This window comes from Apodemus sylvaticus, chromosome 12, assembly GCF_947179515.1.
Source record: "Apodemus sylvaticus chromosome 12, mApoSyl1.1, whole genome shotgun sequence".
Taxonomy (NCBI): domain Eukaryota; kingdom Metazoa; phylum Chordata; class Mammalia; order Rodentia; family Muridae; genus Apodemus; species Apodemus sylvaticus.
The window spans coordinates 94,754,154-94,768,797 of record NC_067483.1 but is presented as its reverse complement, the minus strand read 5'-3'; the positions used below and the strand labels follow the sequence as shown (position 1 = coordinate 94,768,797).

Sequence of the window (14,644 nt, the reverse complement as noted above, 5' to 3'; positions counted from 1 at the left end):
CTTTCCTGATCCATACATGAAACTCTAGGAAGAAGATGGTATGCTTTAACAGAACAACAAAAAATGCATCCAACTTTCAGTTTATTCCGTAAGTAATGACAATTATCAAACATTGAAAATAGAAACATAAATTTTGTTGGCTTAAAACTGAGGTATACTGTTTGGATCTATCTCTGCGTTATCAGAGCCCCATTTCTTAAATAGTAGGCAGCAAACATCCGATTGGAATACATTAATTCAACAATACAAGGGAAACTTTCTGTCTAAATAATTTCTTCATGAATCCTCGGTTTTGCAAATTGACCTTCAGTTGGAGGATGTACAGGTGATTTCAGTACAAAAAAAGCTTACTAAATATTATTTGGAAGTGTTCTACCCATCACTGATTTTTGAACTTTTCTGATAGTAGGTTTTTGACATATCTAAAGGCAAATTAGAAAACTGAGTTTTATAGACCATCAGAATAATTTTATCAGCCACATAAAAAGCAGAAAACCAGAGATGAACAAACCCTGGAAAAAGTAAAATGTACGCAGCATTTCTACTTGCCTGATTTTTGGTTTAAAGGAACAGAAAGTAATAGGGACTCTGACAATGTCACAACCACTGTGCAGGGCAGACAGGAACAGGTATAAATAGAGACATCCATTTGTGGAGTGGAATCACGTGATCACCAGTCAGCAGCAATGAATCTCTTTACAGGGCAGAAGAGGGTAGGTTTGAGACAGAGACTTGCTACATAGCCCTAGCTGGCCATTCACCATGCTGTTGAAAAGGCTGGCTGACCTGGAACTTCCCATGATTTATCTGCCTCTGCTTCTATAACACTAGGATTACAGATGGACCTCCATGTCCAGTCTTAATTTCTTAAAAATAAGGAGTATTTAGAATATATTTCAAAGGTTTCTTAGGCTTCAACATGTTTAGGTAGCTAAATCTAAAATGTAACTTAAGTCCTAAATATAGCCAGACATGGTAGATTATGTCTATAGCCATAGCACTCTGAATTCTGAAGAAAAAAAGAAGTGAAGGCCACATCCCAGAGCTATGTGGAGAGCTCATGCTGTAAGACCCCAAAAACCGAGGGTGCTCCAGCACCCCACGCCCTAGAAGGCGACACCCAAATCACTCGCGAGAAACGGGCTTGATGAAATAACATGAGGATTTCTTTATTCCAGAATTTTGGGTTCCGCAGCCGTACACTGCGCAGGGCTGGAGGACTGTGGACCACAAGTGCCGAATTGCTTGCTACAGCTTTTATAAGTTTACGACAAAGCCCTCGAATCACAAACCAATCATTTCTTAGCATGGAGAGCCCGCGAAATATGAGCCAATGGATTTGTACTACTCCATAGTTTTTAGACCAATCAGTTTAAATTATTGGAGCCTGCACTCAGTGGACCAATTAGTTTCCTATTTTCTTGAATGTCTATAGCTGCGTGAACTCCTGTATAGGGGTAATGGCGTAAGCAGTTTACAGAAGCAAGATAAGCTTAGCCCACCTTCCAGTTACCTTGTGGGGCCAGGATCATGTATTCAAGGCCTTTCTGTTGATCTAAACAAAGGGCAGGCTCTGGAATGTGACCTTTTACCTAGTTTCTAACAAAGCGAGATAGCATTTTAAACTTCTGACTTCTTGGGGTCATAGAGTTAGGCTGTATTATTTTCTATCCTTTCAATGCCAGCTCTGGATACACAAAGAATTCGTAGTCACAGAAACATGGGCTACCTCCTACTTTTTTAAAACCCATGTTTTACTGATTCATCATGGAGTCTAGCCAAAAGGTAGTAGGGTAAGAGATGTGTGCTTGTGGTAAAACACTTGAAAGGTAGATGTCATCCTCAGCTTCATAGCAAGTTCAAAGCCAGCTTAGACCTCATGAGACTATTTCAAAAACAAGTTTATAGATATCTAACAAATATTAACCTGAAGCCATTTCTCTAAGTGACAGAAGAATGTTTTTTAAATGCAGATGGTGTGATATCTGAGTAGTAAAAGGGCAGAAGAGAATACAAGCGCTTACACATTAACTTTTGGTATAATCACTATGATTAAACATTAAACAGGACAGTAAGTCCCATCTAAATAGCTACCACTTACAAAGTTTCTTGCTCCTAACCTGAATGAAAAGGTGCGAGGCCTAAGCAAGCTGCTTTCCCCAGCTTAGTGGTTAGTGGAAGAGTGGTCTGAGGAATGCACTGGACAGGTTAAGGCCGAAAAATCACCATAGCCTACAAATGTTATGCAATAACCTTCATGGCTTGCAATTGTCCTGCCTTCTTGTCTCCACAGCCCCACCCCATCATCCTGGCTACTTTTGTCTGCTTACTCTTCCCCAGCCAAGGTTACTTTTAGTCATTAAAATTAAAGCTATAGGTGACCACAACACTCTTATTCCCAGGCTAGAGCATACATACTGGTAACATTGTTCTATCTAGCATAGGTAGTACTGACCAATCCTGCTTGATTAAGTGGACATTGTTCACATACTGAGATAGAAGATTCGGATGGTGAATTAAGGTTCAGTCCATTCTCTGGCTCATGCCAAATGGAGGAATAGGGTAGAACTTAAACCTCGGATATGTCTTAGTTTACACTTACCAAATGCACTAGGGATGACATGGCTCACAAGATTACTATGGACTATGATGCGATTCTTGCTATGTTTATCTCAACTGCTGGTGCTATAAACCCCTCCACGGTTATCTACTCATCTGATCAATCAATTCTTGCTATGGTTATCTCAACTCTGTGCTATAAACCCCTCCAGACAGTGTATCAATTAGAAGACTTACTATGCTTTCATGCCTACCACTTCCTACCCTCCATGAGTCAAAGAGCACTAGCTCACTCTGCAGATACCTCATGCCTGCCACTTTCTGTCCTACATGAGTTACTGACTTCTAACTCATCCTTTAGGTATCAGCTAAAGCATCCTGGAGAGATGTCCCAGAATCTTACCAAGTTACTCCAAAATAAGAGAGGAAACAAAAGACACAGATTTCATCATAGTCGAATGAATGTAGCAACACGCTAAGAGAGAAGACGTGCTTCCTTGCAAGGAAGGAGAAGACAGTGAATTAACAGAGCAGAAAAACTGACCAGAAGGCTCTAGGCTGGACGACTTTAAAGATTGGTAAGAAAGAACCAGGAGCTAATTATTAAGCCACTCCAAGCCATAAATTCTTTATGATTACAAAACTTCTTGATTGTGGTTGCCATTCAACGTAGTGAAAACTGATAAAAGATATCTCAACATAACTTACACTTGAATATGTTAAACAGAAATAAAGACTACTTTAGGAAGAGAATTTATTTATTAGCAACATGACAGCAATATGAAGAAATGTTCAAATCATATTAATTTCCATTTATCAAAGGAAAAACAGTTTAAGATGTAAACACATTCTACATTATAGAATGTTAATAGTGTTAAATATATAAACAGTACACAGAAAGAATCCAGGACATACTGAGCATTGTATATGTGTTTCACATGGCACACCATACCGAAATCACAAACCTAAATTCAAACATATGAAGCCACATCTATACTAAGTCAGGAGGGAGGCAAGCACAAGTACTTAATCTATGGAAAAATGTGTGGTCACATTTTGTCCCATTAAAATATCATGATGGATTGTTTTTGCATATACTTCCTAAAGAGTTTTTAAGCATATGGAGAATGTAGCATTCAAATGCAAGTAAGTGAATAAATGTGTATACTACAATGAACCATTAAATATGTATATCCACATTAAAATATAATTCAAGAATATCTGTATTAATATTGATCCTATTTAATAAGATGTTATAGGATTTACATTTTTAATTATCAATTATTGTCACTAAAATTTTACAATATAAAATATAAAGTAACATGAAAGTAAAAAATTTACAGCAAACAGGCAATACTAGATTTTGTATAAGAAATATTAACATTTTATTAATTTGTACTTTTTTATAATAAAGAACCAATTTTATCTCAAAAATTCTAAGAAATCTCCTAGGTCTCAAGCTAATATTGAAAAGAACATGAACTATATAATTAGCATAATTAGAATATAACTTTCTAAACTTACATTCTCAAAGTCTCCAAAAATGCTCCAGGAATGCAGATATTCAGGCAAAAAGATGATAATAAAGGATTCAGCTGCTGACAATTCCACTAGAAAGGCTTGAATAATACTCACTTTATAATCAACATACAGTTGCAGACAACAGCGGTGTGTTATTTTGCATCATTTTTGATTGATTTTCTGCCATAAACTTTTCTCTTTAACTAGTCTGAAAAATTAGTTACTTAAATTCCTTTTCTAAACCAATTCCATTTTAAATGAGCCTTCTCAGTAAAAGGCCTAAATATTCATTCCCAGTCTGGATCTTAAGAACTTCATCACAAACACTTAGAGGACGTCCGTCACTGTCAAGATGACCTCATAGAGGAAGTACCTACAACAGTCATTCATGGTCGATCACAGCAGCAGCGGCCCTGAGTGACACAAGGTTTGTATGAACAGTGAGTTTGTATAGTTTGAACAGGGCAGTTTGTAGAAAGGATTAACATGTGGGTGGGCTTTGATCATGTACTTAAACTTGAAAGGCAGACATAAGAAATCAACTTCAGCACTTTTTTTTTTTTTTTGGCAAAACACCTTACATGGTCTTTTAATCAGCAAAAAACTGTTCTTCAAGCAACTGTAATCACTGTAAACAAAGCCCTCAACTTTACCACATGTCTTACATAATACTGATTTTCAGATGAGTCTTTTCCTCCCAATCTTTCTGTAGTCATTGCAATTTGAATAACTTCAGTGGATATTAGACCTGTTGATGATTCATTAGTTTAAAACAAAATAGATTTAAAAATCTCTCATCCTCAAAAAACACAAATTGGAAAACATAATTGGAATACTTAGGAGTAGGATATTCTGAGCCAGGCATGGTGGTGAACACCTTTAATCCCAGAACTGGGAAGAGGCAGGTTCAAAGGTTCAAAACTAGTCAGGACTACATAGTGAGTTCCATGCAGTTAGGGTTACACAGTGAGACTCTGTTAAAAATCAAACAAAAACAAAAGAAAAACCCAAAGAGTAGGGTATTGTGGCGGAATGGACAGCTACCCTTTAGCAGGGTTACTGAGCCATGCTGCAAGGATAGTCTCAAGCTAGAGTCCAGCTTCATTACTGTGTTATCATTCTGAGCAGTACTTAATGAATAAAATCTAGACATGTCAAGGGTGCAGGTTCTATCTTCTGGGTGACTACCTATGGTGGTTTGAATATGCTTGGTCCAGGGAGTGGCACCATTAGGAGGTGTGGCCTGGTTGGAGGAAGCATGCCAATGTGGGTATGGGCTTTAAGACCCTTGTCCAGGCTGCCTGGAAGCCAGTCTTCTCCTGTTTGCCCTCAGAGGAAAACGTAGAACTTTCAGTTCCTCTGGCCCCACATCTGCCTGGACACTGCCATGCTCCCACCTTGGTGATAAAAGACTGAACCTCTGAACCTGTAAGCCAGTCCCAGCTATATGTGTCCTTTGTTAAGAGTTGCCTTGGCAGGAAAGATGGCTCAGCAGTTTAAAGCACTGACTGTTCTAACCAAAGGTCCTGAGTTCAAATCCCAGCAACCACATGGTGGCTCACAACCATCCATCCGTAATGGTATCTGATGCCCTCTTTTGGTGTGTCTGAAGACAGCTACAGTGTACTTACATATAACAATAAATAAATCTTAAAAAAAAAAAAAAAAAAAAAGAGTAGCCTTGGCCATGGTGTCTCTTCACAGGAGTAAAACCCTAAAAGCAAGCTACTACCCTAGCACATTCCATATTAGTAACAATTCTCCAAAAATTATGTAGTAAAGGCTGTCTAGCAGGGTACCAATAAACTGGAGTTTCTAATGAGACAACAGCAGTAATTCTTCTTTTTGCAATTTTTGAGACAGGGTCTCATATAGTACAGGGCAAACCTTAAATTTCCTATTTTACCAAGGATGATCTTTAACTCCTGAGTCTCTGGTCTCTGCTTCTCAAGTGGTAGTATCACTAGTTTATACCACCATGCTCAGCCAAGTAGTTCTTCCCAACAATAAATTCTCAAGACATACAATCTCACATATACATGGGCATGATTACGTAAGGACTAAAACTGGATTCAAACCTCGTAAACAGTGTAAAAGTATAGCTTGATGATCTGAGACAGAGGAGGCATGAAGGGACAGGGTGCAGAGCTTGAAGTTCACTTTTGAGACTTAAGTACTTGGTAACCAAAAATTCATTCAGAACAATTCTTCAGACTATATTAAAGGCAGAAGTCATATCAAACACAAATATGATATAAAAGGAACCTAAAGGTCTATAAACTAAAGTACTGTATTAAGGTAATGTCAAATTATATATAAAATATGAATTGAAAAGTTGAAGGTCAAATTGTACACTTGGACTCCTGATAAAAATATAAGTTGCATTACCAGCTATGTTTATTATCTGCAATAACAATAGAAAGTATCACTTGTTATTATATACTGTGTCAAAGACCAACTTGAGCCTATGATAGTGTACTTTAACCTCATTAAAGCCTGACAACACTTCTATAAAGTAAATAATCTGTATTTAACAAAACAAGAAACTGAGATTTACAATGTATGTTCAAGTAATACTAAGAGCCAAAGTGAATTCCTCAGTGCATGAGCCCCCGTCTGTACACTCTACAACAGCAGTCTCAACCTCCCAGCGCTGCGTTAACACAGCTCCTCATGTTAAGCTGACCCCCAGGCATACAATTATTTTGTTGCTCCTTCCGAACTAGTTCTGCTATTGTTATGAATCATGATGTAAATATCTGATATGCAGGATATCTGATACCCACAGGTTAAAAACTACTATTCTACCATTCCACTGTTTTCTACAAAAATTATACTCAAATTTTGTTCCTCCTTGTAGATTCTGAATCTGAAAAATTATCTACCCACTAAAATGTATTTGCAACCTGAAAGGCAATACTCAGAACTGCAGATCTTCTTGGGTATGTATACAGCAGTGAAAACTCTGAGCTGCCTTCCAAAGTGAACACTCCCAGCTGAGACGAACACAGGCTGCTGCCTTACTGCAGCTCTGATCCTGTAACCAAGTGTCCTTGCATGACCTACTGAGTCCTGGGTTATTGACACTTCTCTGCTTTATCTGAGTGGAGCCTGTCTTTGTTACTAAACATGAGAGGGTCATAGGGAGTGAGCCTTATGGACAAAATGCTTGTTAGAGAATCTCTGCTTGGCCTTTTTGGTGCTTTTATCCATAAGTTCCCCATCATGACTCAGCAATACACAGTATATACATTTAAACATAAATACACACGTAACATTATGCAGCAACAGCTGATGAGAAGATGGAGACCCCAGACCCACAGGAACCCAAACCTTCAAAGCCTTCAGTGTTATATTAGCCTGTGTGGAGTATGGACAGTCACCTGGGAACAGCCATATCCCCATGAGGTTCCCCTGTCATTTCCTTCACAGAGCCCTCCAATATGGATCCCCACTCAGGAGCCTCTGGTGCTGTCCTCATTAATGGGCTGGGGCTACACATGTTGACATCTGCCCATGAAATGAATCTCTCAAATATACTTTGGCTTTCCCAGTGTGAATCTACACTAAATCAATTTAATTTCTTATTTTAAGAAATAACAGATACCCCTAAATGGTGACTGCCACAGCAGGTTAAAATTGTTAAGGTAGTAAACTATGTATACAACAAGCAGAAACATACAGAGAACTGAAAAATCAGCAAAAACTGAAAACCTTACCATTATTACCCAAGTCAGAGATTTTATTGGGAAAAAAAAATAACAGTATGTAAAACTATAAACAAGGACAATTCAGGATTGTGAGAAAGAAAGCCTTCAGGAGTCCTCTGTTTGCAGTAAAGGTCTGACCAGGAGAACATGTCATGGCCTAATGCACTCATTCCATGTAACGCACAGAGAGTATCTCCACGAAGTGAGGCCTAATCACCTCTTTACAATTTAGGCGGGAAGTCAGCGTGCGCTATGGGGAAGCCATGTTTCATCAGCACCAGGAAGCAAGCCTATCCATCAGGGTAACAGCTTCTAGAAAATACCATAGGGAGGCTGCAGTAAGCCTAGAAAATGGGCTACAAATCCCAGCTATGCTCAAGAAAGCAGTGGACCAAAAATAAAAATGGGCAAAACTGAGCCAAGAATTAGATAGCACTCATCTAGATTCATGATTGGTGAGGCAAAGTTCACAAGCTGGGGTGCTACAGTAACTTATTCAGATCTAATGAGAGTGAACATACAAAACAAAAGCATTTCTGTAATTCAGAAAAAAACACAAAATTTTGCTCTGAGACACAGTATAAAAATCCCTACTACAATTACTAAGCACATCTCTGCACCTTTAAACATGGAAAAGTCAGGAGGCTCAGCTTGCACTGTGTCGTCTTCAGTCTCCCCACAGCCATTGTCAGGCATTCCTACTTAATTTTAAATCTTTCAGAACATAAAATCCGAGGTAAAAGCAACGTCAACTTTAAGTCTCCTTTCCAATGATATTTAATTTAATCATTAAACGCTGAACTGACAATCAAACCATACTGTATGAAAACATTAAACTACAAAGACTATCAATTATAGGAATTTTACAAAAATTGTAATTATTTTAAAATAACCATTTTAAAAAACTCAAATGGCTTGAAGTAGTGAAATGTAAAAATTATACCACCAGTGAAAATGTTTGATTTCCCTCCTGATTGGTAAAAATGAGCTTATGCAAGCATTCCTTTTTTTTTTTTTTTTTTTTTTTTGGTTTTTTGGATTTGTTTTTTTTTTCGAGACAGGGTTTCTCTGTGTAGCCCTGGCTGTCCTGGAACTCACTCTGTAGACCAGGATGGCTTCAAACTCAGAAATCCGCCTGCCTCTGCCTCCCAGAGTACTGGGACTACAGACGTGCGCTACCACCGCCTGGCTATACAAGCATTTCTAAACCTCAACAGCACACATGGCTGCCATCCCAGAGGATGCACAGCTTCTCACGCTAGACCCGATGGTGAGCCCCGGTTGGTCCTGCAGCCCTGTTAGCACATGGATGTATCAGTGACCTCATCAAGCTCCGAGCCAGTGAAGCAGCTGGGACTTCAGGGCTCAGACACACCACAGAAAACACAAGAGCAGGTGATTCCCCAGTGCTCACCAGTTTGTCCTCACTGTGCTGTGTGAGAGGGAGGAGGACTTTTGCAGTACAGGAAAAACTATAACAGGATTAATACAGAACAATCATCCAAGTATGTGAAGATATAGATTACCAACCTCACCCATTACTTCCATCGCCTTATTCAAGCTCCCTGAGTAAAGCACAGCTGTTTTAAATCACGCTGGTAGAGGAGACTTCTGTTAAAATGAACCACGGATGGCAATGTATCATTCCTTATTTACAAAAGTCAGATATTAAAACAATCTCAACCAGTCATAGCAATATTAAGGAATACTTGGGTTAAATATGGTTTTCAACTTTCTATTTTTAGTTAGCATTTGGCAAAGCAAGCAATACATAAATAGATTCAACATTAAAAACCATAAAAGAAAAATATATAAAAATATACAGTAGTTTGTAGTTTTTATCTACCCTGGGCCAGCCTACATCTCAGGGAAACCTCCCCAGTCAGACTCACTGCTGCCCTGCAGCAAAACCAGCCCAGGTCTGCATCAGAGAGGCTCGCCTCGCACTTCAGGGTATCCCTCCAGGGAAGAGACAGGAGCCAGGGTCCCTCCAATGCCATTCCCCAGGTGTTCAAAACGTAACTAATTTATTAGCATTAGAAGATTTGGCTTATAGGGGAATCTCACTGGTCCAGTTTGTAGCCTACAAAAAAATGGATTACTTTTAAGTATAATATTAGAATATAAATGAAGAATGAGGATGTGACTTTTATTCCAGAGAAATGGAAACATTTCCAAACATAACAATTCAATAAAAGAGCATGCCTACCATTGAAGGCGGAGCCCCTCCAGATTTTTTAATATTCTTTGAAGGCATTCCATGAAGGCAACTGAGTCTAGCTTGGAACCCTGGGAAATAAACAGTCAGTTTAGGAGATACTGCGATCACTGGGGCACAGAAGATCCCATCAACAGAGAATTAAAACTAATTTACTGATAGTTGTGAACACCAAGAAAATTATTGGGGGAAAATGTGAAATTCATACTTAAAAGAGCAGAGGTAATTCCCAGCTAACACTCTGACTTAACTAGCTCACATTCACACACTAGAACTCTCTCTCCATCCACACTCCTGGTAACACCGTCCTCAGGAGTGCAGGAAAAGAGTCAGCATTTTCGGTGCTGTCAAAATGGGGGACTGCAGTACTGGGGTTAGGGCCCAGCAAGCTTCTCTACAGCATTCTGGGTTTCCACTGCTTCCACTTTGTTCTATCTTTCAGTCAGTCTATCCCGGAGGAGCCACAAGCAAAGAGAGGCAGCACTCAGGGACAACTACTGACCTCTTCTGCCAGGATGCGACATGAGAGGAAAAGAGCCACTTAAGATACTCTCAAACACAGGGTCAGGCAAGTTGGTGTCCAGCTCTGTTGGGTCTTCCTTTTCCCACCAGGGCACGACTCCAGCAATGCCGCACGCTCCTCCAGACTCCTTCTCATAGAACCAGTCACTCTGCTCATCGTCACCTGGAGAGGACAAAGCCACCCAAGAGTCGATTCATCATGGCAGTAGACACTTCAGCAACAACAAGCATTCACTGACGTCGACGAGGGGACCCTAGCACGCTGTTACAACAACCATCAAATCACCTAACCTCAGGGAGTACCAACATTTTTATCTTTCTCTTAAGGAATAATTTAGAGCTATAAGGAGACAAATATAAAAAAATGGTTCAAGTATAGAATGTAGACAGCTTACAAAATTCAATACTGTTAAAAGTAAGTAATCATTAAATTAAGTAATCATTAAAACCTTGGGCAAGGAATGATGATAGATGAATTAAAAATACATTGTCCTATAACATGGAGAAAGTCACTTCAGCTGTATTAGTTCCCCCATTTAAAATAAATAAAACTTGGGAACTCACACAGTTCTTAATAAATGAAATGAAGTGAGAACCAGGTAAACTGAGTAACAGAAGAGCCCCCAGCAAACAAGATGAGGTAAACCCACAATAACTGTTGCTATTTCTTCCTAAGCCAGTACCTTGTAGTGCCAAGAAGTTCCTTTTTATTAAAGCTTATCATTTTCTTTGACCATATCAACATCTATAAGCTGGGTAAGAAGTCAAGTCTTTTACCAAAGCAGCTCCACTAACACGCTCGGGTAAAGTGTGCACATGAGCGAGAAGAGCAGCTCTCATGTGCTTTCCTTACCAAGGAGGTTTGGGGCGAAACACCGGCAACATTGCTGTGCTTTTCTTTTCCCATAAAATTGCTAAGAGTTTATAATTTAAGGCAATAAATATTCTGTTTCTTTCTGCAAATGCATTCTTCTTGTTGTTTGATTGGTTGTGTTTTTTGAGACAGGGTTTCACTAAGTAGCCCTTGCTTGTGTAAAACTCACAGATATCATCTGCCTGCTTCTGCCTCTAAGTGCTAGGATTAAGGGCATAGGCTACTATTCCTGGACTTGATATTGCATTTTTAAGAAACTAAGATACCTCTGGGATAAGTCCACATACAACTAAGGCATATGGTTAGGTCAACTTTATGATCTGTACAATGGGTGAGAAGCTGGTATAAGTGAAATCAGGCAAGGTAAGCACAACACCTCACTCAAAACACTGCGGCACTGAGGTCTAAAATGATTCTAGAGTTTTGCAGGATAAAAAAGACCTCAATGTAAGATAGTTCTGTTTAATGGTTTATAACAGCAAATTAATAAAAGCCATTTAATTACACATAAGTTGGATAATATAAGTGTGATAACTGAATAAAATGGCAAAGCATTACAAATCCATTTGTATGCTTATAGCTTTGCAAACATTTGGAATAAGGAGGAGCATAAGAGTCAATGTCTGTCCGTCGTGCTAAAGGAGACCAGAAGTACGCAAAGCTTAGTGGCAAGTGCTCCTTTCTGGATCTAATTTGTAAGTGGGTTGGGAAGCCCAGGCATCTTCTGTGGAGTGCAGGAACCAGCTACTATACTAAACAGCAGTCGCAAGGAAGCATTTGTAATGCCAAGGGGTTACTGTTGGAAGCTTATATAACAACTAGTAATATGCACAGCTTCAAAATGGACTTTACAGGGACCGGCGTCTCAGTACCTTGTCTTCCCTCATCGTTGGTGAACAAGCCCGCGTCAGTGCTGCTGAGGCTGCTGGAGTCACTACAACCAGGAAAACAGACAAATGAAGCAGATGAAAACAACTGATCCCTGGGTCCTCAAGCTTTAAAGAGGCAGAGCAGCCCAGAGACAGGCCTGAGCCTGACAAAGATATGAAACAAAATAAGATGTTTTCTTTTCTTTTTCAAATCAAACTTCAACTGCGATCAGTTCCATTAACTACAGAACTCATTATTTTTGGCATATAAAAGCCTAGGGGTCTGATGAGACCTGGACAGTAAGCAGACGTGTCTGTGGCATGCTGACATGGGGACACATTCTATTGCCTGCTCTCTTCAAAGGTTGACTGCTCTGTTCTGCTGTGCCACAGACAGGAAAATCACACTCAGAGGCTGTTGAGACTCTCTTCAGCACAGGAACACAGGGCCTATGGGAAATAACTTCCCTAACCACACTGGTAAATATTCTAGAAAAGCTGCTCTGAAACTTTCCCACGGACCCCACTGCTTCCCCAGGAGGAGGAGCTCATGCTGGTGGCGGTGCCGTGCCAGAGTCAAGCACAGTAAGCCTCAGTCAACAGTAAGAAAGGTTCTTGCTTTTCTGCATAAACTAGAGAACAAGACACGGGTTCAAATTTAATATGGTGTTTCAAATAAATAACATATACTCCGAAAAGAAGACAACATTCTAATGGAAACAATATTTATATATATGACAGGCCAGTTAAGTGCACATATAAAGGAATAAGATCAAGTCCTGAAAAGCTTGGCCTCGAAGAGCACTCTTATTCTAAAGCTCGTATGCGCTTGCCTGCATACTCTTAACTCTTGATTTTAACCAATCAAGAAACTGTCACCGGTGACCTTTTAAATTAAAATAGTCTCTTTAAAAAGTATGTATTTGGGTTGGAGAGATGACTCAGTGATTAAAAGAACTGGCTGCTTTTCCAGAGGACCCAGATTCGATTCCCAGCACACACGTAGCAATTCACAACTGTCTGTTAACTCTAATTCCAAGAGATCCAACACTCTCACACAGACATACATGCAGTCCAAACACCAATGTACATAAAATAAAAATAACATTTTAAAAAGTATGTAATTGTGTGAGTGCGTGCACGTGTGTATACCAAGGTCTGAAGATTCTGTCCACGGGGACAGTTCATGGGAGTCCCTTCTGTCACATGAGTTCTGAAACCCAAACACAGAGCGTCAGGCCAGTGCAAATGCCTTACTCTCCAGCCCAAACTAAAACACATAAAACAATGTAGCCTAGCTTATTAAAAATCAGGCACATTAGCCGGTGAAAGTCAGTGCTAAGACCTAAATCCACATAGTTTTATCAGTTTATATATGCTTTTCAAAAACAAACTTACGAGAGGTATAAGAATTTGTCAAGACTCATTTTTTAAACTTTCTTCTAATTGACTCTCAAAGTTTCCATTACAACAATATTCCTAAGGAACTGAAGCCATGTCATCCCATTAACAACACAGAGCCTTGCGTGAAAATGAGAAACACCTCATGAGTTCGACCTCCCTCTATGGAGGCAAGGTTCAAACTGCTATTCCTGCTTTTCCTGTGCTCCTTTTAACCCTGTCCTTAACACACCTCAGGCACAATTCTTCTTCTGAAACCCCCAAGAGAAAATGTACTTACAATTCAGAATCCCTCAGATTCCCCAAAGACAGACTCTACGGTGCAATGCCCCCGGATGTCCAGTATAGCACTTCACATCAGCCTATTTTTCAATTAGACCAATTAACTACAAGCCAGGTTAGGCCTGACAACAGAGAGGGAGTGTTTTACAGCCTGCAAATGGTGAGTTTATCCACTGTTTCTCTAATCTAGTCTACACACAACCAGTCCACCTTTTCATAGTATAACTGTTGACTACAGGTTAAGCACAATACCCAGAAACAGAAGAAAGCCATTTTAAATAAAGCTAACAGGAATTCTAACAAAGCACACTGTCTTCTTTTACCGTGCTGAGGTCCCACAGTACCGTGGACTATCAACAGTGAAAGGGAACGGGCTCAGACGAGGAGAACGTGAAAAGCAGCAACTCTGCAAACTGCCTTTGTCATGTTTTTGTAAACTCAAAATGACTTTTTAAAAGCTCATAAAACATTCATCTATACAGATACCACCTAAGATAGCTTTCAATGTAAGAAATAAATCTTAAGTTTCTACGTGTAGAATTCCATTTACTTTCAGGGTTCAGGATGGGCTGGCTTCCTCCTGAGTTCTCTCCACTCCTCCGGCTGGAGGAGCTTCCTCTGTGCTTCCTCCAAGAAGCACGCTCACCTCTGCCATCAACTTGACGGAGCACAACGTGTGCGGAAAGGT

General features: G+C 39.6%; 1 protein-coding gene across 7 annotated transcripts in view; it reads right to left on the bottom strand.

Annotated features, from left to right (window-relative positions):
• The window catches only part of Gpatch2 (G-patch domain containing 2), a 174,974-nt gene that overhangs the window by 147,685 nt on the left and 12,645 nt on the right, over positions 1-14,644 (bottom strand). For 6 of the 7 annotated variants that reach the window (XR_007980596.1, XR_007980597.1, XR_007980595.1 and 3 more), the window contains exons 3-5: positions 12,277-12,338; positions 10,511-10,693; positions 10,000-10,079 (exon numbers count right to left, since the gene is read on the bottom strand). Coding sequence is in view for 4 of the 7 variants with exons in the window: in XM_052201321.1 (XP_052057281.1) it covers positions 10,000-10,079; positions 10,511-10,693; positions 12,277-12,338 (325 nt within the window). In the remaining 3 variants the exon portion in view is untranslated. Of the gene's footprint in view, positions 1-9,407; positions 9,874-9,999; positions 10,080-10,510; positions 10,694-12,276; positions 12,339-14,644 lie in introns of those variants that run through there. The other variant, XM_052201323.1, reaches the window with a different exon arrangement.